General features: G+C 42.2%; 1 protein-coding gene across 2 annotated transcripts in view; it reads left to right on the top strand.

Moving 5' to 3' along the window:
* The window catches only part of FAR2 (fatty acyl-CoA reductase 2), a 129,222-nt gene that overhangs the window by 76,978 nt on the left and 26,491 nt on the right, over window positions 1-25,753 (top strand). For both annotated transcript variants that reach the window (XM_070410490.1, XM_070410489.1), the window contains 3 exons: window positions 3,720-3,948; window positions 19,731-19,906; window positions 22,441-22,620. In XM_070410490.1, the coding sequence (XP_070266591.1) occupies window positions 3,760-3,948; window positions 19,731-19,906; window positions 22,441-22,620 (545 nt within the window). In that variant the 5' untranslated portion in view covers window positions 3,720-3,759. The remainder of the gene's footprint in view (window positions 1-3,719; window positions 3,949-19,730; window positions 19,907-22,440; window positions 22,621-25,753) is intronic.

Here is a 25,753-nt window from a genome sequence, read left to right as displayed (position 1 = left end):
GTTTGGCTCAATGGGTAGAGCGTCGGCCTGCAGACTGAAGGGTCCCGGGTTCGATTCCGGTCAAGGGCACATGCCTGGGTTGTGGGCTCGATCCCCAGTGTGAGGCATGCAGGATCAGCTGATCAATGATTCTCTCATCTCCCTTCCTCTCTGAAATCAATAAAAAAAATTTAAAAAAAAAAAAAAAACAACAACAGCCCTAACCAGTTTGTCTCAGTGGATAGAGCGTCGGCCTGCAGACTCAAGGGTCCCAGGTTCGATTCTGGTCAAGGGCATGTACCTTGGTTGCAGGCACATTCCTAATGGGGGGCGTGCAGGAGGCAGCTGATCGATGTTTCTAACTCTCTATCCCTCTCCCTTCCTCTCTGTAAAAAATCAATAAAATATTTTTTAAAAAAACCACAACAACAACAACAAAAAGGCAAGCCCTGGCCTGGTCAGCAGTTTGAAACATATTTCTCCTTCTAGAGTGGCATATCCTCCACAAATGACTCTAAATTTATTTTAATGTTTAAAGTAAGTCTTTTAATGAACTAATTACATTAGAAGTTAACAATTCCTGGACCTTGCAAAGCTATGCCATATGGAAAAAGTTTCAGGGAGCCAATTTTTATATAGGAGTTTCTGGGGCCAGCAACCAAGCCATAGTCTGAGAGTAGAAGCAAGAAACAGAGGAAACATCCCTGAAGCAGCTTTGAGCTGAGGATGGACATTCTCTTTGACATTTTTCAGAATCGGTTGCCTTGATTGGAGTCACGGTCACCGTGGTCACCTGGTCTTGCCGACCGGGCGATCAGTGCCGGGAGACACTGGTGTATGTTTTGTTTTCCTCTCGGGGCACTCACTGTACCCTGCTATGGTTTCTGTTGTGTTTGAGAAGTATTTGGGCTGTGGACAGAGCAGGCAAATTCCATTCTTTGAGGACATATCAAGCCTTCCTTTGTCTCATGAGAAATAAGCTTGGGAGAGGTATGTTTCCTGCTCTCTAAAATTCTTCATCACAGGTTGCAAAACTATGTCTGGAAGCAAAATGTCTTAACAGAATATTTGCATTTCTAGAAAATATGACTCCACTAAAGCATATGAGATTACAAAACAATGATATTATCAGAAGAAATAAGGTTGGGAAGTCACTCTATCTAATCTCGGTTTCCCTTCCTTAATTTTTCTGCCTTGAGCCATGCTCACTTGTGCCAAATATTAGAGTGGAAGAGTATGGTGCCAAAACATTTTCATATAGAAAAGAATTGGCAAGATTCATCATCTAGTGGAGTTGTGTTTGGTGATAACACCATATTTGGCTTGACAATTAATTGAGTTACCAATTGTCTCCTCCTATTTCCAAAAGAGGGTATAGAAAATGCTTCAGACAGAACATTTAAAGCAAATGTCAAAAGGAAAAGCAAGAACAATTAAGAGGAAAAATGTGGAACTAGTGACCATATTGATAGCTGATAATAATAGTATATACTTAATATACTCTATGTAACATATTTTTAAGAGTTTTACATGTGTTCACTCATAGAATTATCACCACAGCACTATTAAGTGGATACTTTTGTTGTCCCCAGTTTATTGCAGCATAGAGATTAATAATTTGCTTGGGGTCACATAGCTAATAAGTGATAGACGGGGATTTGATTTTGGGCAGTCTCCCTTAGAACCTGTGTCCTAACCTAGGATGTTATCTAAACTCGTGACATCACTTTTCTGAGCTTCAAGGCAGGCCAGGCAAGAAGAGTCTGTTTTTCCAAAGTGCTCAGTTCTTGAGAAAATGGTTGGATAGCTTGTAATATGAATAACGTTATATAATATGACAAAAATATCATTAATTGATGTTTTGCACAAGGGACCTTCAAATGTGTTTTTCAAAATAATATTTCTCACATCAACCCTCAATAAAAGGGGTTTAAATAGCAGCTCAGTATGTCTAACAGATGTTAGATCTGAAATCCAGATTTCCTAAAGCGAATAGTATTGATGGGGTGTGATTTCTGTCATCCATCCCAGTTTTGTCTACATTTGTAATCTTGTTTATTTATGTGCTTATCTCTGTATCCCGGGCCTCCTCTGCTGGAGTGACAATATGGCAGGTACCCAAACCATTTGTTGCATAATTTCATGAATGAATGAATCTTCTAAAGGCAAAGAGTTCTGCTTAAGAACATAGCCGCAAGATCCTCAAAGTATAAATCATGACTATAAATTATAACGTGTACATTATAACTATGAAAGGTCATTCATTGTTCCTGAGGAGTTACTGGCAGAGTGACCTTGACCGAAGCTGAAGAGGCTGGGTGTGGACTCTTGGACTTGTTGCATGTTCTTCTTTATAACCCCGATGCCAAGGCCAGTCCCTGGAGTTGTGTTATGCAAGATCCACACCAACCCCGTCCAAGCAGACAGCTGAGGATTTGTTGTAGCCGGAAAAGCCAGTGGACAGAAAGGAAGTCTGCTCCCCTAGAGCCAGCACTGCCTTCACTCAAAGCTCAGACGCTGCTTCCAGTCAACAGTCTTTTAGCTGGGGCTTAAAGACAAGCACTTCATGCTGCATTCCTACCGCATGGGGACTGTCGGTCAGGAGTCCCAGCATCCAAGTGCTGCAGCTGGCTCCCACCACCCTCTCCCCAGGCTGTGGAAACGGGGCCTTCAGTGGATTTATCTAGTGCTGGGCTGTACCGGTGCTATTTCAGGGCTTAACCAGCCTCTGGTCTGTGGCCTCCCTGTGCAACCTTCTCTGCCCTTTCTTGGTTGCAATGTTTCAATCCTGTGAGCAGCATATGAAGGAAAGGATGGCACTCGACCCATTTTCAGCTCAAGGAAGAGAACATAACAAGCCAGTTAGCTCAAGTGAAACCGAAAGTTATTTGTTCCAGTAATGTCTCTAAATAAACTGCAATGAGCCCTGGCCAATGTTGCTAAGTGGTTAGAGCGTCACCCCATGCACCAGTTAAATTTCTGGTCAGGATACATACCCAGGCTTCAGGTTCAATTCCTAGTTGGGCATGTCCAAGAGGCAGCCAACCGATGCTTCTCTCTCACAGCAATGTTTCTCCTTCTAGAATCAATGAAAAACATATCCTTGGGTGAGGATTTAAAAAAAAACTGCAATGAAATAATAATTACATCATAATTTTAAAAGTTTTATAGCTGTTCTAAGTTTTGGGTTAACAGGTTATAGAGCCACTCCTCGCCTTATTATTTACATTTTTGCAATCCTGAACTCCTTTTATTTCCCCTGTACAGCATGCTACACCACACCTTGGACCTTTGTTCTTTCTCTATCTTTATTTGGCTTGGAACACGCTTGCCACAGCCCTTCTCTGTCTTCAAGTTTCACTTCAGGTATCGCCTTCCTGAAATTTCCAGGTCCTGCTATGCACCCCTCCACTGTGTCCCCCTTGTTTCAGCACTTACCATGCTATATACTGCATAACAATCTCTATGTGTCTGTCCCCTGCATTCATCTGTGAGCAATTCCTTGAGAGCAGGAACCATGTTTTACTCATTTCTTGCCCACAGTTCCCAGCATAAAGTCTGGCATGTACAGTGAGCTGAATAAATATTGATTGCCATGAATCATGTTGTCGATGAGCCATGATGCTATCACTCTAACCTTTCTCCGCATTCAAAATCCTCAGAGCCCCAAAAACAGTTTAAACAACCGCATCTTAGAATTTCTAGGAATGTAATCTTCTGTTATTTCTCTTCCTTTTCAGGAACCTCTTTCTGGAGCCGTGAGAGACAAAGGGAAGAATCATGTCCTCGATTGCAGCTTTCTATGGTGGCAAGTCCATTCTCATCACCGGGGCCACAGGCTTCCTGGGGAAAGTCTTGATGGAAAAGCTATTTCGCACCAGCCCGGACCTGAAAGTCATTTATATCCTTATGAGGCCCAAGGCTGGCCAGACACTGCAGCAGAGGGTCGTCCAGATCTTAAATAGTAAGGTATGTCTCCTGGGAAGACACTTGGGGCAAGGCGACTCTCTACAAGGCGACTCCCTACAGTGTCTTATGTGGCCTCAAATGGCAGATGAAGGCCAGGATATGGGGGCAGAGGAAGGAGAGGACACCAACAAGATAGCAACCAACTGCTCCTGGGAATATGTCATGCTTTCCCATAAGAGAAAAGAGAGTGCTTAGACTATGTCCTGGGCAATTGAGCAGGGAACCTCCATGTGGGAAAGAATGTTTGGGGAGCAAAGGGACCAGGTGGTGCTTGACTCAAGGCTCGGGAACCAGGGCCTGTTAAGAAAGACATGGATAACATTGAGGGCAGCTTGCCCTGGAGGCAGAACTAATGGGAATTGGTAATTAGCCCAGAGCTTTCTTGTACATTCCACAAGCCAGGGGGAGTCAAGACTCAGGGTTCATTCTGGAGTCAAGATGTTATATCAGCTTCAAGGACTCACCTTTGTGACAAACACTAAGGGAAGAATTAATGAAAAAGAAATATAGGTTAATGTAAAAGGAGAACTAGCTCCTCTGACCCCAGCAGAAAGGATTAATATGAACCAGGAGAGAACGGCATGGATTGCCGAGGGAGCGTTCCTCCAGCCTGTAGAACATTTGTCATGTGCAGGTACTTTGCGGTTTTATTTCTAGTAATTAGAAGACTTCTTCAAAGTAGGTGTTACCTATTTATTGAGACTAGAGGCCCGGTGCACAAAATCCGTGCATGGGGGGGGGCGGGGTCCCCTCATCCCAGCCTGCACCCTCTCCAATCTGGACCCCTCAGGGGATGTCCGACTGCTGGTTAGGGCCAATCCCAGCAGTCGGACATCCCTCTCACAATTCGGGACTGCTGGCTCCTAACTGCTCACCTGCCTGCCTTCCTGATTGCCCCTAACTGCCCCCCCCTGCCAGTCTGATAACCCCTAACCGCCTCTGCCTGCCTCCCTGATTGCCCCTAACTGCCCCCCGCCCCCACTGGCCTGCTTGCCCCTTACTTCCCACCCTGCTAGCCTGGTCGCCCTCAACTGCCCCCCCTGTGGGCCTGGTCACCCCCAACTGTCCCTCTCTGCCATCCTGGCCGCCCCTAACTGCCCCCCACCCATTGGCCTGGTCGCTCCCAACTGCCCCTCCCCTGCTGGCCTGGTCGCCCCCAACTGCCCCCCCTGCCGGTGTGGTCACCCCATGCAGCCTGCCGTTCAGTCATTTGGTCATCCCTCACTAACCCCCCTGCCAGCCTGGTTGCCCCATGCAACCTGCTGTTTGCTCATTACTGTTACTGTGACGGCGTCCCGGACAATTTGTATATTCCTCTATTATTAGTATAGATCAGTGGTCGGCAAACTGTGTCTCGGCAAACCACGGCTCGCGAGCCACATGTGGCTCTTTGGCCCCTTGAGTGTGGCTCTTCCACAAAATATCGACTTCTGCACATGGGCCACGAAGTTTCAATCACACTGTATGTGCGCGCCCTCACGTGGTATCTTGTGGAAGAGTCACACTCAAGGGGCCAAAGAGTCGCATGTGGCTCTCGAGCTGTGGTTTGCCAACCACGGGTATAGATCATTGCGGTACAGGGTGGCAATTTTGCAAAGGATTCACAACAAGGGGGCTAGTTGTGATTGTGAGTTTCAGATTGTCTATGATTCAGAAGTTCATAGTCTTTCCTTAGTGGAAAAGGGATTCGGCTGGGTAGTTCTTATATTTTTGGTTTGGGATTGATATTTTGATTTTACCACTTATGAGATATTTTCTAAAATAGTTCTTTGAAAAGAAGCTGGGCATCTTGCATACCTTCCTTGATGAGTTCTTGAACTGTAAGACCTCGAGAAGTTGTACTTTGGAACACTGTGATTATGTTAAAGACTATAAACAAAACTGAAAACAGTCTTCAGTCTGGAGAAAGCACCAGGGTTTGTTAATTTGTGAAAACCAAGTTTAGTAAGGACAAAGATTATTAACATAATTGTCTCCAGTTTATTTTTATTCTTCCTTTTGACATTTCACTGATCTCTCAGAAATCCAGAAAGCTTGGGGTGATAGAAAGGAAAATAAGGCCGGGGTGAAAGCTTACAATGACTTAATGCAGAGGGGTTTTGTTTAAGGAAGGATCCAGGTAAGTTCTAAAAGTTTGGATCACTCATAGTTCAGTTTGAGGTGGGGCATGTTAGGGCCTTAGGGGCTGGTGAGAGGAAAGGAAATCTGACATGGGAGGGTCAGGCGCTGAGGAATAACCTGCAGCTCTCTGGCAGTTCCAGAAATGTAATCACAGAATCCTCCAGTTTTCCAAGAAGTACACAAAAGTCAAGTCCTGCAAAACTAGCATCAATGATATTATAATAATCATAACAACTACTTACTTAATAGTGTCGGCTAAAGGACAGATGCTTTTCTCGTCCTCACAACAACAATGCAAGGAAGGGTTCTTTGTTTGTTTTTCTCCATTCAAGACCATATTGTACTTTTTCCCTTATTATTATTACACTAGAGGCCTGGTGCACAAAACTCAGGGGGGTCCCTCAGCCCGGCCTGTGCCCTCTCACAGTCTGGGACCCCTCAGGGGATGACCACCTACTGGCTTAGGCCTGCTCCATGGGGGATCAGGCCTAAGCTGGCAGTCAGACATCCCTCTGGTAGCCCGGGAGCCCTTGGGGGATGTCCACTTGCCAGCGGGGAGCAGGACTAAGCTGCAGTCGGACATCCTTAGCTCTGCTGAGGAGGCAGGAGAGGCTCCCACAACCACCGCTGTACTGGCAGCCATCAGCCTGGCTTGTGGCTGAGCAGAGCTCCCCCTGTGGGAGCACACTAACCACCAGGGGGCAGCTCCTGCATTGAGCGTCTGCCCCCTAGTGGTCAGTGTGTGTCATAGTGACCAGTCATTCCCAGTGGTTCTGCTGTTAGGGTCAATTTGCATATTACCCTTTTATTATATAGGAGTGCCTGGCCAGCCTGGGTGAGGGGCTGATGGCTGTTTGCAGGCTGGCCACAGCCCCTTCAGGGTGGGGGTCCCCCCTGGGGTGCCTGGCCAGCCTGGGTGAGGGGCTGAGGGCCATTTTCAAACTGGCCACACCCCCTTCAGGGTGGGGGGGGGGGGGGTCCTACTGGGGTGCCTGGCCAGTCTGGGTGAGTGGCTGATGGCAGTTTGCAGGCTGGCCACAGCCCCTTCAGGGTGGGGGTCCCCCGTGGTGTGCCTGGCCAGCCTGGGTGAGGGGCTGAGAGCTGTTTGCAGGCTGGCCACAACTCCCAGTCACCCAAGCTCCCAGTGGAGGCTGGCTGGAAGCAGGTATCTGGGCTTTGTTTATCATCTATAATTGAAACTTCGTTGCCTTTAGCAGAAGCCACAGCAGGCTCAGGGCTGGCCGGAAGCTTGGCTTCCTCCATCGCCCGGGCAACCAAGCCTCCTGCTTGCTCCAGCTCCGTGGTTGCCGGCTACCATCTTGGTTGGGTTAATTTGCATATAGTCACTCTGATTGGCTGGTGGGCATGGCTTAGGGCATATCAAACGTACGGTCAATTAGCTTCTTTGTCTTTTATTAGTGTAGATCTCACAGAAATGGCCATGTAGATGCCTATTGCAACATAGTCTCGTCCCTATAGCTGCCTCTCCTGATAGTTCTTGGCCAGGTTGTTGCCTCTGGTGATAGTACTTGCTTCTTGCTATAGTTCCCAATGCCGGATAATGCCCTGCCCTGTGGTAGTTGCCTGTTGCCATAGTGACAGCCTCTCCCTCTCAGGATAACAGATACCCTCCCTCCCCACCCCCAGCCCCCCACCCCCGCCGCCTGCCTGGTCAACCCCAAGAGGAAATAGTGACTTCCTTTCATGAGTGACTTCCTCACTGATAGTAACTGCTTCTTGAGATAGTGCCCAGCTGGGAAGCTGCCTCTGGCAATAGGATCTGCCTGTTGCAATAGTGCCCAGCCAGGTAGCCGCCTACTGCGATATTGTCCAGCACAGTGGTTGCCCGTCAGGAGATTTAGGGGATTCTAAGGGAATATGTATTTTTTAAATTTTAATTTAATTTTATTGAATTTATTGGGATGGCATTGGTTAATAAAATTACATATGTCTCAGGTGTACAATTCTATAGCATATAATCTGTATATTGTATTATGTGTTCACCACACCAAGTCAAGTCTCCTTCCATCACCATTTATATCCCCTTTACCCTTCTCCCCCTCCCCCAACCCCCTCGAACTCCAAGTGTTCAACAGTGTCTTTTAAAAAAAATATTTTTGTTTCTTTCACATCTGGGAAGCTTCTAAGGAAAATCAGCCAGGTTTCATGTGTTGCAATATGAACATGCTCACCACACCCCATGTTTTTCAACTTGTGGGTGCTGAGGTTTCCTAAGCCAGCTGCTTAGTCTCTTACTTATGAAAAATGTGCTCCTTTAAATATGAACTAATCAGCTTTCCATCTTAACCAAACCAATTTCAGATACAGAAATTGATATTTTCTCTATTTTGCTATCTATAACAAAACATGATGTCCCCTGCTATAACAGATAAGTAGTTGGAAATAAATCTTACAGTTGTGAAATTCCAAGAAATATTGAGAATATTTTGAGGTTTATTAGTGCCATAAAGATGTGGGTTGTTTTGTGTATTTTGTTTTGTTTTTCCACAACAACCACATTCCATGTATATCTACTTAGGATCTTAAACTGGCTATAATCTACTCTGAATAACTTGGTAAGAAAACATCAAGACAAAATCCATACTTGAAAAATAAACCCCAAATAGTTGAAATTACATTAAGACCGAGGTAGTTAATTAAGAGTGATCGCAAGGCCAGCATCTAAGCAAAGTTTCATTAAGAAAATACCATATTTTTCTGTGTATAAGACACTATTTTTTTCTAAAATTGTTAGACTAAAAATTGAGGGGTGTCTTATACATGGAAGTCAGCCAAGGAGGAAATGGCACCGTGTGTAGCTGCCCATACCTTGTCAAACAGACTTCCTCCAATCATGAGCCTTATTGTTACTGACGTCAGCTGATGCCATAATTGGAAGTGGAGGTGAAGGTGGAGAGTGCAGAGATTCAACAGGGACTGGAACATTCTGAGCCCATACAATTTTTTAAAAATAAAAAGATAAATACCGGTAAGTGATTATCTTACTCTGCAAAATTCAAACTGAATGTAATCAGCTATGCAAAAGAGCATAGAAATAGAGCTGCAGAGAGACAATTTGGACCTCCTCCCACTGAATGTATGATCAGACAGTGGAGAAAACAGGAAGAACAACTCCTTAAGATGCCAAAAAAGAAGAAGGCCTTAAGAGGAAAACCAGCAAAATGTTTAAAATATTGATTTCTTAATTTTGGATTGGGAAAGGGGGGGTGGTCTTATACATGGAGGTGTCGTATACACAGAAAAATATGGTACCAACAATGGGTCTGTCTTTTCCTAGCAAGTTATGATAATCAGACAAGGGAAGGGTCACAGAGAGATTATGCTGGGTTTGGAATGCAGCATCGGAGAAGACCAGGCACAAGTCAAGGTTTCCAGGAAAGGCCCATCCTGCATGATGTAACCAGAAAGTGGATTTATAAACAAAGGAGAGCTTGGCAGGTTGTACTCTATAATTCAAGTCAACTTCTCTGGAAAATATGAATTATTCAATAAGCCCTCAATTGGCCCCGAAATAAATCAACTTTGAAATACCCTGGGGAGCTTTCTGTAATGAATCCTGCAGGGTCACACACCGGGCCCTCAGTTCACAGAACTGATTAATTGTGTTTCAGACAATAGAAGATGGGAAAAGTTAATGAAACAGTTAATTGAGTCCTTTTGCAAGACTATCACTGTTTGGTCGTTTTCTAGAAAACATTATGTAAATTAATCCTTAAGAGGAAAAACAATGCATTTAAAGACATTAACTTTGGCACTAACTGGTTTGGCTCAGTGGATAGAGCATTGACCTGCTGCCTGAAAGGTCCCAGGTTCGATTCCAGTCAAGGGCATATACTTTGGTTGCAGGCACATCCCCAGTAGGAGGTGTGCAGGAGGCAGCTGATTGATGTTTCTCTCTCATCAATGTTTCTAGCTTTCTATCCCTCTCCCTTCCTCTCTGTAAAAAAATCAATAAAATATATTAAAAAATGAAATTAACTTTGAAGTAATATTAAAAAGCCAACAACTTAGAACTAAAAACATTAACACTGAACCAAATAACATCTGCAAAGAAAAGGCCAACAATCTGAACTTGTTGAGTATTAAGAAACACCCAACTGAAATGTTAATTTCATTTTTTGTAAAGTTCCTTGTTAATTTTTAAAGAGCCTTTGATTAAAGAAACAAAACAAAACAAAAAAATCTTCCTGTTTTGTAAAAGCTGCTTATCCCTACTTCCAAAAATGAATTTCTAATTGACTTGAATATTTCTTTCATATCTCTATATAAGGTAAAGGCAACTGAAAACAAGTTTATGTTATAAATCCCCAAAGCCAGTTTTGTTCCATTACAATATTTTTTCCTAAGAAACCAATTATCCCAGTAAAATCAAGAGGCCTCTATAAACTTGGGACAACTAGAGGGACTATAATCTTGCCAGGCATTTAAATTTCCCATGACTAACAAACACACACTTTTAAAAGCCTGTAACTGGTTTTCAGTTTGACAGTTACTCAGCTGAGATTAGCTGAAGCATGTTAAGCCTCTCCCCTGTGGGCCATTTCCTTTCTTTCAAGAGAAAAAGAAAAAAAAGAGATTGATTTAGTCCTGTGGAAATATTAAAGGTCACAGGAACAGAAGCAATTTATTCTCTCGATTCCTCATTTTCTTTTACAATACCATTCACTAGTTACCTCAATCACTGACATGATTTCAGGTGTCCATCTCCATTCCTTCTTTCTAAATTGTTTCCAATCACTCAAAGTCTTTTTTTAAAAGCTTCCAAATGCCTGTACTAATTTCACACAAACAGTCACTAAGCCACAAGATTCAACATGACTCTGGAACACATTCAGTTTTCAGAGGTATCTGGATCACATGGTCTAACCAGAAACCTTGAGATGACCCGACACACACAAATACTCACACATACACGCGCAGCTGTCAGATTAGCAGCTTTGGAAAATGGACTATTGTGGAAGCAGAAAGGGAGTTTTTCTATTATTAGGAACCTATTAAGTGGCAGGCACTACCCTAGACATCTGACTTTCATTACCCTATTTAATCTTCACAAAACTGTGGTATGCCTTATTGCAACCTCTACAGATGAGAAATTAATCCAAAAAAGTTGACATCTATTCAAGGAATGACAGCAGAATTTCTCTTTTTTTCCCTTTAATGTGTTTTTATTGATTTCAGAGAGAGGAAGGGAGAGGAAGAGAGAGAGAGAGAGAAACATCAATTGGCTGCCTCCTTCACGCCCCCAGTTGAGCCTGCAAGCTGGACATGTGCCCTGACTGGGAATCGAACCGTGACCTCCTGGTTCATGGTTTGATGCTCAACTACTGAACCACACCCATTGGGCGACAAAGCAGAAATTCAGTTCAGTTCTTTCTTCTCTAAAACACCCATGCTTTCCCCGCTGCATTTCATTGCCTCCCCTAGGATATTGCTGCTTCTAACCAGGTAATTGATTCTCCAGAAGAACTCTGTGAAACTGGCCTTGGGTGTGGGAACAAGGCATTCCCAAGGTGATGGACTGAACATTGTGTGGCCTCTAGCACTTATGTAAACTAAATTAAAATCTTGTTGAGTGCAAAATTGTCCTTAACAATAGCAGAGTGTCTGCTGAATCATTAGTTCTCCAGGTCATCTAATAAGATAGTCCAGTGATTAGCATTGTAGATAAACTAGAGGCCCAGTGCATGAAATTTGTGCATGGGTAAGTTCCCTAGGCCTGGCCAGCGATCAGGGGCGATCTGTGGGGCGACAGGTGGGGCGATTGGGGGGACCCTGCTGGCTCCCACCTTGGAAGTGACCAGCAGGGCAATCAAGGGGTGGTGCTGCCTGCTCACCAGCTGGCCCCGCCCCCCTCGATCACCCCACTGCCACCACCAGTAGCATCTCTCTGCGGGAAGCAACCGGCAGGGTGATTGGGGGGGTGGCACCAGCCCCACCCCCTGCCACTGCCCGCTCACCAGCCGGCCCCATCCCCCCCCCTTCCCCCCCGCCCCCCCCCCCCGCCGCTGCTGGTCTGTCATCTCCTTCTGCGGGGTAACCGGCAGGGCAATTGGGGGGCCCTGCTGGCACCCGTCTTGGCTGGCCTGGGGCCTGTGGGCTGGAGGCAGCTCCTGCATTGAGCATCTGCCCCTGGTGGTCAGTGTGCATCATAGCAACCGTTCCTTCTACCAGTAATTTCGCCGTTCAATTGATTTGAATATTAGGCTTTTATTATATAGGATGGGCTCCAGAAGGCATTCACCCAAGAGGTGAGTCTTTTGCCCCAGTCACACAGCCAATAAATGATAGAACTAGGATGCAAACCCTGGCCTTCCTGATTCCAAGAACCTGATCTTTCTGATACATCATCGATGGCTCTCCTCTTCCCTGTGTATCAGACTCACTAGAGACTTGCACAAAGCACAGGTGCCCAAGCTTCCACTCAGAACTGTGGAGTCAGGCTCTCCACAGTGAGGACATCTGGGGTTTTGGTATTTGGTTTTATAAACAACTTCCCAGGCAACCCTGATCGGTGCCAAAGTTTGATAACCACACAACCACGCAACACTGCATTATTCCTGAAGAAATGGTCCTCCCTAAGCAGTGAAAACTTCTAGGTCAGTTTTTTATGTCTTATGGGAGTTAATTGATGAGCTAGCCAAATCCCAACATTTTTTAAATTTTTGAATCTTTACATTGGGTATGATGGTTTTATTTTTCTTAATTTACATGTACTTATTTGTGTTTAATTGTTCTCAACTTACATTCTATCCTTTCTTAATAAGTCTTTCTTGTTTGAGAGTTAACTGGCACGACCCATTGGTTTGCTTTTCCTCCACACTCTAAAATTTCTCTGACAGATGTTACAGGTTCTCTTTTGCTTTAGAATACCAGATGTTTCACAAAGATTGCTCCTTAGTTGAAGGGAGCTTACCTTTTTTTTTTTTTTTTTTTTTTAATATTAAGCACATTTTAGTGGGTTCTCGGGACTAAATGATATAGTTAGTTATATTTGAAGAGAGGGACTCAGTAAACTGAATAAGGATTAAAGATTCTCATGATCATAAAAGATTTGATTACATCAATGGTGCCCAGGAAACAGTGACCGAACCTCTTTGTGCATACCTCCAACATGAGGTCATGTGGATGGTGGGAGTTCAAGTTCAGGACATCTACATTGCTTCAAAAACACGACATAAATGTCCTGCCCCCATCCCTTGCCCAAGTCCTGCTTCTAATAAAAATGCAATCTTAGTGTCTGGCTACCCAAGTTGAGTTGTACCTAAGGAGTTTATTGGTTTCAAAATAATTTCTCTTTCTGGTTTTCTCATTCTGCTGAATTTTCTTACTTAGGATTTTCAGTTTCTCTCTTGCCTCTGGGTGATAAGTTACTATTACCATAAATAAGGTAGTCACTCATGTTTAAAAACAAATTAGGAGAGAGAAATACTCGCCAGTGTAGTGTCAACTCAAGGGAACACTCCTGAACTTTCCAAGAAAAAAACAACATATAGCTTTGTTATCAGTTTGAAATGCTTGGCTCACAGCCCAGCTGTTATCTTTCAGGGACCACAGAAATGTGCCTGCTCCTGCCACACGGTTTCATACGTGGAGAAGCAGCAGTCCCTCGGCTTGAGTTTTCCTAAATGGCGAGTAGTTGTTCCTTCTTTACCGTCTCAGTTGTATGCCACTAAGTAAAGAATATATGAGAAGGAATAAGATCAGCACTTAAAATCTAAAATAATTATATTAAGTTCTTCATTGGTGGGGCTTCAGTGAAATTTTTGAAATTATATTTTTCACTCATTTTTATTCCATCTACTTTTTCTTACCTTTCGACCATGTCTCACATTAGTGATACCCCGAATGGCAAGCTGGGACTCTTCTCGCAGGTTCTTGTCCTATGAAGTTTGAAGAATAAATTTTCAGACTGAAAGATTGTAAGCATAAGTGTGGAAGTTTATTGCGAGTGTATACAAATTCCCCCTGGAATGGGTCCCCAAAATGAAGACCCCTGCTCTCTCTCTAAGATGGGAAAAAACCAGTCCAGTGAGTCTCTTTGTCTACGGGTTTATAAATGCTCCCAACTTCTTTGTTCATCCTAATTTCTAATTGGACCCTTCCTTATTTTATGTCCCCGTGTTTTCCTAAGTGGCCTCTTTCCCCCTTTTCCCTGCATGGTATCAGTTTCCAAGTTTCAAAGCTCACCCAGTGCCACCCTCCTCTTCTTCCCCTTACCTTGTAACATTCTTGTAAACAATCGGGTGGGTTGGAGCCATCTATCTCCCGCCCATCAAGTATGCATTCCTCTCCCATGGACCCTTACCCTAAAACTGCCTTTTCCCTAACTGCCTCTCCTGTCTCTAAAATCCTTTCATTAGCAAAAGAAATGTTCAGAAGAGCTGATATCTATTGAGCATCCACGTGCATCATTTCGTCTGTCCTTTGGGCTTGTCATTATTACAAAGGAAAAGGGTCTGCTCTGCTCTGACAATCTCCAGCTGCCATTGGCAGTTCGCACGGAGGGCCCAGGGTGTCTTTTTTTCTGAGTAGTGATCTGCCACCTTTCATCCTCCCACCACGATAGAGCTGGGAGCCAAGCAATTTCAGGAATCCAACTCCCATTCATGATTCTGTTAGTATCCTCACAGTAATTAATTTAAGTTGATAAACAAAATTTGAATCCTTTCAATGACCTGAGAGCTGCCAAGTATAGATGGACAAGAATCAACGAGTTTACAACCCAGGGTCAGGGGGCGAAATGTAAGCCCTGGCTTTACAAATGGACATGAGTTTTTCAGAGGCAGTGTTTCTCCAAGTATGTCAGACCTATCGGTGGCGCCTGTTAAGAAATATAACTTCCTGGGTGACATATCAAACCTACCACGCCCAGGTCTCTGAGGGTGGAGTATGGGAATCATTTTTAACCAGTCCCCAGATTATTCTTATGCCTATTGCTTGAAAACCACTGATATCCTGTAACTGCCCTGGGCAGTTATAAAGGGAAATGACATTTGTTCATCAGTAATTATCTGTGTTATCATTCCAAATAAGAAGTTCTCATCTTAGGATCAGTAAAAATCAACTAGAGAACTTCATATAGAATGCAAAGTCCTGATTATGCCCCAGTAATTTCTTATTTAGTGGGCCCAGGAATATACTGTGTATGTGTGTACATGCTGAGGTTAAAATAGGTTTGGGGATGCAAACACCTCAGGATAAATTGAGTAATGAGAGGTTGTGCAAGAACCTACATTCTGTATGGCTGGGCTATTTAAACCTTAAAATGAAAATAATAACGCTTACCACACAGGATTAGTAGTTTGATTCATTGATTTTAAATAAATATATACCCCCACTTCCGTTTCTCCCAACCTCCAGCCCCTACCTCTGGCAACAATCACCAATCTGTTCTTTGTATTATGAGCTTGTTGTTTTTTATTTTGCTTTGTTTTTTAAGATTATACATATTGGAGAGATCATATGGTATTTGCTTTTCTCTGTCTGACTTATTTTACTAGCATAATGTCCTTGAGGTCCACCCATGTTGTAACAAATGGCAACATTTCATTATTTTTTATGGCAAAATAACATTCCATTATATATATATATATACTAGATGCCCAGTGCACAAATTCGTGCACTAGTGGGATCCGGCCGGCCTGCCCAATTCAGCTGGGGAGAGGGGACACGGGAGGTCGGCTGGCTGGCCCCGCCCCCCTGGTTGAACTCCCAATCGAGGGGACAATTTGCATATTAGCCCTTTATTATATAGGATATTCCATTATCCTATATAATAAAAGAGAAACATGCAAATTAACCATCACTCTGTCACTCCACCACTCTGCTACACCCACCAGCCAATCAGAGTGTCTATGCAAATTAACCCATCAAAGATGGCGGTTAATTTGCATACACAGCCGCAGAGTGAAGACTGAAGATAACTGAAGATGGCGGCGGCCAAGGAGCTGGAGCAAGTAGGAGGCTTGGTTTGCTCCCGGTGACGGAGGAGGCCAAGCTTCCTGCCAGCCCTGGACGCCGCTCAAGGAGTGGCTGGGGGCCTGGGCTCCGCTCAAGGAGGGGCTGGGGGCCTGGGTCACTGGGGGCGACTCAGGCTTCCAGCCCGCCCTGGCCTCCACTCGAGAAGCTGGAAAGAAAAAAAAAAAAAAGGAGTGGCTGGGAGCAGCCAGAGCGGAGAAGCCAAGCCTCGCAGCTGCGGCCGGACCAAAGGCCTGGGTCCCAGGTGCCAGAGGAAAACCAGTGCCAGCATCCAGGGGAAGGAAGGCCTATTGCACAAATCTTTGTGCAACGGGCCACTAGTATATATGTATTCCATTATCTATATACAATTTCTTTATCCATTCATCCGTCAATGGACACCTGGGTTGTTTTCATATCATGGCTACTGTAAATAATGCTGCAATGAACATGACAATGCATATATCTTTTCGAGTTAGTATTTTTGTTTTCTTTGGCTAAATACCCAGAAGTGGAATTGCTGGGTCATATAATAATTTTGTTTTTAATTTTTGAGACATCTATGTACTGTTTTCCATAGTGGCTACACCAATTTACAATCTCACCAACAGTGCATAAGGGTTCCCTTTTTTCCACATCCTCTCCAATATTTGGTATTTCTTATCTTTTTTATGATAGACATGCTAACAGGTATGAGGCCTGGGGGCGACCCAGGCTTCCAGCCCGCCCTGGCCTCCACTTGAGAAGCTGGTTTTGATTTGCGGTTTTGATTTGCATTTCTCTGATGATCAATGATATTGAACATCTTTTCATGTGTCTATTGGCTCTATGTCATCTTTGGAAATGTCTTTTCAGATCTTCTGCTCAATTTTCAATTGGATATTTTTTGCTATTGAGTTGTATAGGTTTTTTTTTTGCATATTTTTAATATTAGCCCATTTTCAGATATATGATTACAAATATATTCTCCCATTCAGTAAGTTGCCCTTTCATTTTTGTTTCTGGTTTCTTTTGCTGTGCAGAAGTTTTTTTTTTTACTATAATGTAGTCCCACTTATTTATTTTTTCCTTTGTTGCTTTTGATTTTGATTAAAAAATAATTGCCAAGACCTATGTCAAGGAGATTACCACCATATTTTCTTCTAGGAGCTTTATGATTTCAGGTATTACATTCAAGTCTTTAATCTATTTTGACCTAATTTAGGGGCATAGTATCAGATAGTGTTCCAGTTTCATTCTTTGCATGTAGCTGTCCAATTTTCCCAACACCATTTATTAAAGAGACTGTCCTTTCCCCTTTGTATATTCTTGGCTCCTAGTTGTAAATTAATTGATCATACATGAATGGATTTATTTCTGGGCTCTCTATTCTGTTCCACTGATCTATGTGTCTGTCTTTACCATTATGTATTATTTTTTGAAATAAGGGAGTGTGATGCTTCAAACTTTGTTCTTTCTTGAGATTGCTTTGGCTATTCAGGGTTTTGTGTGGCTCCATAAAATTTTTAGGATTATTTGTTCTATTTATTTGAAAAATGTGATTGATATTTTGATAGGGATTGCATTGGATTTATAGATTGCTTTACATAGGCTAGACATTTTAACAGTATTGATTCTTTCAATCCATTGAATATTTCTTTTTACTTATTTGTGTCTTCTTCAGTTTCTTTCATGGAGCCCAGGAATATACATTTTTAATATGCATACTTGCTAGTGATCCTCATGCAGTTGATTGGAGGATAACACCTTGAAAAGTACTGACCTGGTGAATGGCAGTGGGCTGTAACATCTAGCATTCTCTGTAGGATGTAGCAGTATTTACAGAGTGTTGTTTTATTAGAAATTATAGCAATATGATGAGATTCAGACAAGGCATATCATATAATGCAGCTAATTCATTGATTTATTTTGACTCACCATAATCATTTATTACTTGCATCAGAAAACTCAGACTTTTTTAAGTGGACTATTTCATTCAAATATGCCCTCTCATTTGAAATAATAAGTCAATATATAGAATATAGATTGAGACATTATTTCTTGAAATAATTATCTCCTATAACAGTAATATTGTAAATTAGTATTTGGGTGCTGTTCAACATTGCATTGGTTGTCTAAAAGTACAATATGGTGTGAAGCATCCTCTGCCTTTTAGAATCACAAAAATAAATAAATAAATAAATAAATAAAAAGAAAATCTGTGTATAGCAGCTTACATCAGACGTGAGGAACCCCTTTGCTTTAAGGGTGGACACTGAAATCACCTTCCCCTTCTTACTGTCAAGTGGCCAAAAATCATTACAGCCCAAAGTCAAAGACGCCACAGAACCTTAAATAAACATTTTGTGAATAAAATCTATCAAGCAGATTCAAAACAAGAGCCTTCTACAAATTTAGTTATCTTTAGAATTGAAGTAACACCCCATGGAAAAGGCTGACACTTTGCAGAAAAATAGTAGCTTAGAGATAGAATATATGAACTTGCCAAGCAATATGTGGATTTAATTTCCTTCTCTGATCAGCTTCATAACACTCCCATCATGGCCTCTGAATATGGTCTTGCCTGACACAAATGAGGCATGATTCCTCTGACACCTGAGATCAACTACTCATTACCCAAAGAAAAGCCTGGGGTAGATCTCTAACAGAGAGAAGAAGCCTGCTACTAAGGATCAAGGAATAGATGAAAACGTTCTTTGGTGGTTCAAGAGTAGAAGAGGACTGTCTCTGCTACTCTACTATGATTAAAACCACAGGTGAATTTTCTCTGCCCTTAACCTTTCTAAACATTCAGCCTTACATTTCTTTCCCCCCGCTGTTAACATATCATACCAATATTACAGCAAAATTCCATTTTACCAAAATAGGCTGGGACCAAGATCATTTTATTAAAATCATATTTCCTGACAAGATGGAAAACACCAATTTAATTTAAGAACTTCTGTGTGGAGGCGAAAGTAGAGACCTCGAGCCAAGTGAATAATTGTAATGAAAGCTGAAGCTGCCACTGCTCCTCCCTTGGCCCTTTATAAATTAGAATATTTTAAAAAATCAATTATAATTCCATAAAAGGTTCATGAGCTCATGTAATTATCTTACTAGGCAATAACTGCCATTTATATTAGAAAGAGACGATATAAAATTTGTATTTGTTTTAACCATTATAAATGGGCTTAATTTGTTTCCAATTATGTTTGTGTTACTAGGACATCTTGTTAATCTGGCCAGTTAAACATGTTGTTTTGAATTTATCCTCATGCGACTTCGTAAAGCCTGAAAATTTATATAGGCTGGTAATTTTGCACTGAAAACAATATTTTCCAGCACAAAATGGAACCACCAACGTGTATAAACACAGAGATGCCTCATAGAGGAGGAGTGGATGGAGCCGGACATATTTAATTTACTATCACTCCTCCACTCTGCAGGAAAGTTCAAAACACACTTTTTCCTGATTATTAGAACTGACTTTTTCAAATGTTTATCAAATTATGACGAGCAGGAATGATCCCAAACGGACTTTGAGTTGCATGAAATTAAGCAAATGCTCTTGGGATGCCTTCTTAAAGTGACGTTACAACTAAAACCCGTTTTTGAGAATTACAATGAAACAAGTCAGTGAGAACAAGCACAAGATGCTGGTGCTGGTGATGTTTGTATATTGATTTATATTCACGTTTCAGCTGTTTGAAAAAGTCAAAGAGGTCTGTCCCAACGTGCAGGAGAAGATCAGAGCGGTTTACGCGGACCTCAACCAGAACGACCTGGCCATCAGCAACGGGGACATGCAGGAGCTGCTCTCCTGCACCAACATCGTCTTCCACTGTGCCGCCACCGTGCGCTTCGATGACCACCTGAGGTACTTCCTGTTCCCCTCTCGAGGCTTGTATGGATATGTGTGTGTGCATACACGTGTGCATGCACACATGTGTGTAAGTCTCTCTATGGTTTCTGTTGTTGATTTTTTTTATAAAAGATAGTCCCAATGAAAAAGTACAAAGGAGTAAAACTTCTCCAAAACCTCACATGCAAGAGCTAACCACTTAATACTGTGGAGAACATTCATTCCAGTTTTCCCTTTTTAAAAAAAAATATATTTTTATTGATTTCAGAGAGGAAGGGGGAGGGAGAGAGAGAGAGAGAAACATCAATGATAAGAGAGAATCATTGATCGGCTGCCTCCTGCACGCCCCCTCCCCCCGCCCCCCACTGGGGATCGAGCCTGCAACCCAGGCATGTGCCCCCCACTGGGAATTGAACCTTGATCTCCTGGTTCATAGGTGGAGACTCAACCACTAAGCCATGCCAGTTTTTCTTTATGCATCCATAGTAAAATGGATTTATGTTCAAGTCTACAAAAAAGTCATCATATTGAGAACATTTTTGCAAACTGCTCATTTATTTTTTTTATCTTTCATTGTCAATGAATACTCTATTATAATTTGTAATGACTACATGATATTCTTTTGTACACATATGTAATATATTCAACCAGTTCTGTATTGGTGGATTGTTCTAATTTTTCACTATTGTAAACAACTCTGCAATGAACTCCTCTGTACATAAATGTTTTTATATACCTTTGGGTGCTTCCCTTTGGGTACGTACCAAGAAGTGGAATTGTTAGGTATGTCTCAAATGTGCCCAGATTAGAAACAGATTATAATTTGTTATATAATGCTAAATTGCTCTTCAAAATGTGGTATCATCAATTTACACCATCACTATGCACACGATTCCCCATTTCAATGCCCACAACAATACTCTATTATAATTCTTTAATTCTTTTTAACATTGTTAATATGATCATAGAAATGGCATTGTGAGGTTTGATTTTTATTTCTTTGATAATTAGAAAGGTTGAAGATGTTTAAATGCCGATTGGTATTTTATTCTTTTGTTCAAATACCTATCCATGGTTTTTGCCTATTTTTCATTTGAAGCATTTTTTTCTTGAAAATTTTATTTTTAAGATTTCTTGACAGATTTAACAATTCTTTGTTTTTTAAAAGGCTTCAAATATTTTAACAGTTTACCATTTGTCCTCAACTTTGTTTTTATTATGTATGCAGTTATTTGAAATTTCTTCTAGTATTTTTAGTTTCATTTTCACATTTCAATTTTGACCCATTTAACATTTCTTTAGCTTTAAGGGGGAATGAGAAGTCAGGAAAGTTCTGTAAAAAGAAGAGTGAAGTAGGTGTGAATGTAGAGTAACCTTTTTTTATTATTTCTAAAACGGTTACTTCTAAAACATTTATTAAATGATTTATTTTTACTTCTTTATTTGAAAAGGAAACTTGTAACATATTAAATTCTCATTTTTGGTTTCATTCAGCTTTCTCTTTCAACATCATAGTATTTTAATTACTATTATTTTTATTTTATTAGGCAAGTATACACACATCATTTTTCAATAGGATTTTCTTGACTATTATCACCTGCTATACTTCGTGATTAAACTTACAATAATTTGCCAGTTTTTTAAAAGGGTTGGAAATTTTATTGGGATTACCTGAATATGTAGATTCATTTAGAAAAATGACATTGGTTCTTTCTATCCAGGAACAATATATTTCTTTCTATTTATTCAAATTTTTTGTCATGACCCTTAATGAAGTTTTATCATTTTTAATAGAGTCTATTTGTTTATTATTAACTAGAGGCCCAGTGCATGAAATTTGTGCATGGGGCAGGGGAGGTCCCCTCAGCCCAGCCTGCACCCTCTCACAATCCTGGACTGCTGGCTCCTAATCATTCACCTGCCTGCCTGCCTGGTCACCCCTAACTGCCCCCACCCTGCCAGCCTGATTGCCCCTCACTGCCTCTGCATGCCAGCCTGATCACCCCTAACTGCCCCCCCCTGCTGGCCTGGTTGCCCCCAACTGCCCTGCTCCCCGCCAGCCTGGTCGCCCCTCACAGCCCCCCCACCGGCCTGGTCACCCCATGCAGCCTGCTGTTCAGTTGTTTGGTCATTCCTCACTAAACCCCCCTGCTGGCCTGGTCATAGGCAGCCATCTTGTGAAGATGTGAGGGTTAATTTACATATTACCTCTTTATTATATAGGATATGATATATATCTAAATATTGGATTTTGAATCTGTGCCTTTCTTCCATTATATTCTCTAATTGTTGTTTCTGTCCTTACTGGGTCATCTAATAGTCCATCCAACATTTTTTAGCTGCTTCTGTTTGCTTTCCAGATATACAATGATGTAATCTGACATTGGGTTTGTTAATATTTATATCTGTGAATTTTTTTTCCTAATTACAAGGCTGGAACTTCAGAGCAGTGCTAAGTAAGAGTAGGGATGGTAGGTATACTTGACCCTCTTTTCACCAAGAATCATGATACAGGCCAGTTGTGTTTCCTTCTTCTTAATTCTCTCTAGACATGCTGTGCAGCTCAACGTTACTGCCACCCAGAAGCTCCTGCTCATGGCCAGTCAGATGCCAAAGCTCGAAGCCTTCATACATATCTCTACTGCCTTTTCCAACTGTAACCTGAAGCACATTGATGAAGTCATATATCCATGTCCTGTGGAGCCAAAAAAAATCATCGACTCTATGGAGTAAGTTGGCTCAAATGAGGGGACAGGAGTGAGCAGATTATGTTTGTCTTTGATTCTGTGTTGTCATTCACTGATGAGATAGCAAAGGGGAACACCCTTGAAACAAAGTGCTTTGAAATGGTGCTAGCTTTAGCTACCCTGCCCCTGCTAATCCCTCCATCCCCAGGTCTTGTTAAATAGCTTAGTCTTGTTATATCATTTAGGATTGAAAGAGGTACTTGGGGATACTTTACATAGAAGTGGTTTCTCACTTCTTAATAAACTCAGTATTATCACTAAAGAAAATATAGTATACTAGAGGTCCTGTGCACAAAATTTGTGCATGGGTAGGGTCCCTAGGCCTGACTGACGATCAGGGCCGATCGGGGCCTTCTGGCTGCCAGCCAGGGCCTTTCTGCATTCCACACAGCCCTCTACTGGTCAGCACATGTCATAGAGAGCGATCGAACTCCAGGTTTCCCAGTCGAACTCCCAAGGGGACACTTTGCATATTAGTCTATGAAAGCTCAGAAGACAAGTTTTGGAGATTGACAAGGATTCAACTTGAGGCTTTGCAACTTACTGGCTATGTGATGCCAAGCAAGTTCCTTGGCCTCTCTGAGCTTCAGTTCCTTCATTGTAAAATGAGGCTAATAATAGTGCCCATCTTATAGTTGTGGTGATAAACTGATAAACACAAGCAATTATTGTAGTGTTAAGGGGTGTTCAATAGCAGTAATCAAAAGATTAGTAAAGAAAAATTGAAAGAGAAAAGGATTCCTCCAGATCTGGCAGGAGTCAGTCTCTTGACCTGTTTGGCCAAGATACACTTTCCTTACTTTCCTATTGTGCAGGAGAAATAATATGCAGCATTTTCCCCTTCTTGCCAACTAACAGGAACCACTTTATTCTTAGGACATGACCGCAGTCTCGGAATAAGTATGCTTCTGTTTTCTGCTTCTTTGTTCTTCTGCTCTATTTACTAAGTTTGCCTTGTTCCCCCGCCCCCCCCCCCCCCCCGCCCCCGCCCTGCCTTTTTTTTTTACTCTGCATAAAAAGTATCAGAGCAGAGAAAATAGACTATTTCACAGTGAATTTGTCAGATTTTAATGTCTTATACTACTGTATTTCCATTTAAGATATACTCTTCAAAAGAAAGCATTAGCTAAATCGAGAGTTCATTCCCTTCAGGGCCAACATTTTTATCTCGTGTAGCTCTGAGAATAGATATTTTTACCTGTCATCAAAAATATCCAGGACAAAGAAGAATGAAAGTCCTTTAAAGGACCTGGAGGTGACTTACAGTTGCTAATAAATCATGCTTTGCTTAATTGGTGTAAAGAAAGCTCTCAGAGTGGGGAGTTTGTCGGAATAGATAGAGAAAAGACACACTGATGCCCTAGGTCAGTGCAGGGAAGTCTAAAGCCTCGGGCATTTTCAGGGTGGAATTGAGTTGTCAGTGAGCTGCCTCCTTCAAGTGCTGTCTCTTGGTGCATATGGTGCTTACATATGGATATGCCAGGAAGGGGACAGACCTCCTTTGATTCCAGACCCCGGCACTGAGAGTCCACACTCAGTTCGCTGCTGACCCCTCTGACACCTGAGGTTACAGCACAGTCTGAGGCACACAGTAGTCTCTGAGAGTCCCCCAGAAAAAGAGGGAGGCAGCAAACACTCCGCTCAACCACAGCGAGAGATATCTCCAGGTACTTCCCTGTCTCCCAAACTGTGTCCAGACACTCAGCACCCCTAGATTTCAAAGCAGAGAATACCTTGATTTATCTCAGGCGTTCAGCCTTTCCCCCACCCCCCACTATATGTCAGCCCATAAAGGCAGGTGATTGCTACATGATTTGTGATCAGACTCTCATTGACACTTGCACAAAATTTATGTTTCTGTCATTTGCTGCTTTCCAAGGAGGATAATTATTTAAATAAATAGGCAGCCAAACAGAACTAGGAATGAAATTATATTTTACCTCAGCAGAATACATTTTGAATGCAATTAAGAAGTTTACGTATTTTTTAAAACAGGAAAAAAGTCATAACTACCATTTATTAATTCAAAACTTTATATTTGGGACCACCTGTTCAACTGCACCTCTTGGCCCTCCCCTTCCATTTGTGCCACAGTCACACAGAAGTAATCGCTCCTCTAACCAATGGACACAGACACTGGGGTGGTGGGGGCTTGCCAAGGGAATGGCTGGGGGGGGGCGGTTGTCAAGCGGGGAAAAAGGAGACATATGTAAAACTTTAGACAATAAATAAAGAAGTAATCGCTTCTCTCGCATACCACCTGCCTTTGCTTACTATGCTCTGTTCCTAAAGAGGACTTCACTTCTGCTTCAGACAGTAAAACTTTCCCCTAGAGTCCCTCAGGCTTCAGTGGCCCCATAGTACCCCATATTCATTCTCAACACTGGTTGCTAATCTGTATTTTCCATTAGACAGGGAAGGACAGTGCCGCAACCTTTTGCAGCAAGGATTCAGAATCTGGAGAAGGGGCCACGCATAAATGGATATACTAGACAAGAAATATAAATTTAGAAGGCATGGGGAAAAGCAAGGTGGAGGCTTCAATCTAGTGGCGAAGCTCGCTGAATCTCCAGACCCATCAGCTTTTTATTTATTGGAATACACATTTCCCCTTTAGCAAAGCAAACAGACATTTCAATGGTAAAGATTGGTAAACAATAAAAGGATTATTCAGCCAGCAACAGGTAATAATATGCAGATTTTCAGCCCTGCTGAATATCAGAGTCCATCAGCCTTCTCACAGACTCCTCGCATCTACATGCTAACCACTTTTTGGTCCTTGCCTCCAGCAGGGCAGCTGTCTGGCTCTTTTTTGCTCTCCAGTGCCAACACAGTAGAGACTCAAATATTTGCTGAATGAATGAAAACTTTTTAAAATATGTTTTTATTATTTTGAGAGAGAGAGAGACATCGATATGAGAGAGAAACATGAAGTGGTTGCCTCCTGTACGCACCCCAATCAGGGACAGAACCTGTAACCTAGGTATGTGTCCTGACCGGGAATCAAACTGGCAACTTTTGGTGCATGGGATGATCTCAACCAACTGAGCTGCACTGGCTAGGCATGAATGAAAACTTTTTGGTGTCACTAGATGATGATTGTTCATACTGCTCT

Source organism: Myotis yumanensis, unplaced genomic scaffold, assembly GCF_028538775.1.
Source record: "Myotis yumanensis isolate MYYU_CA2020_CCGP unplaced genomic scaffold, mMyoYum1.0.hap1 SCAF_3, whole genome shotgun sequence".
NCBI classification, from domain to species: Eukaryota; Metazoa; Chordata; class Mammalia; order Chiroptera; family Vespertilionidae; genus Myotis; species Myotis yumanensis.
This window is presented reverse-complemented; position numbering and strand designations above follow the sequence as displayed.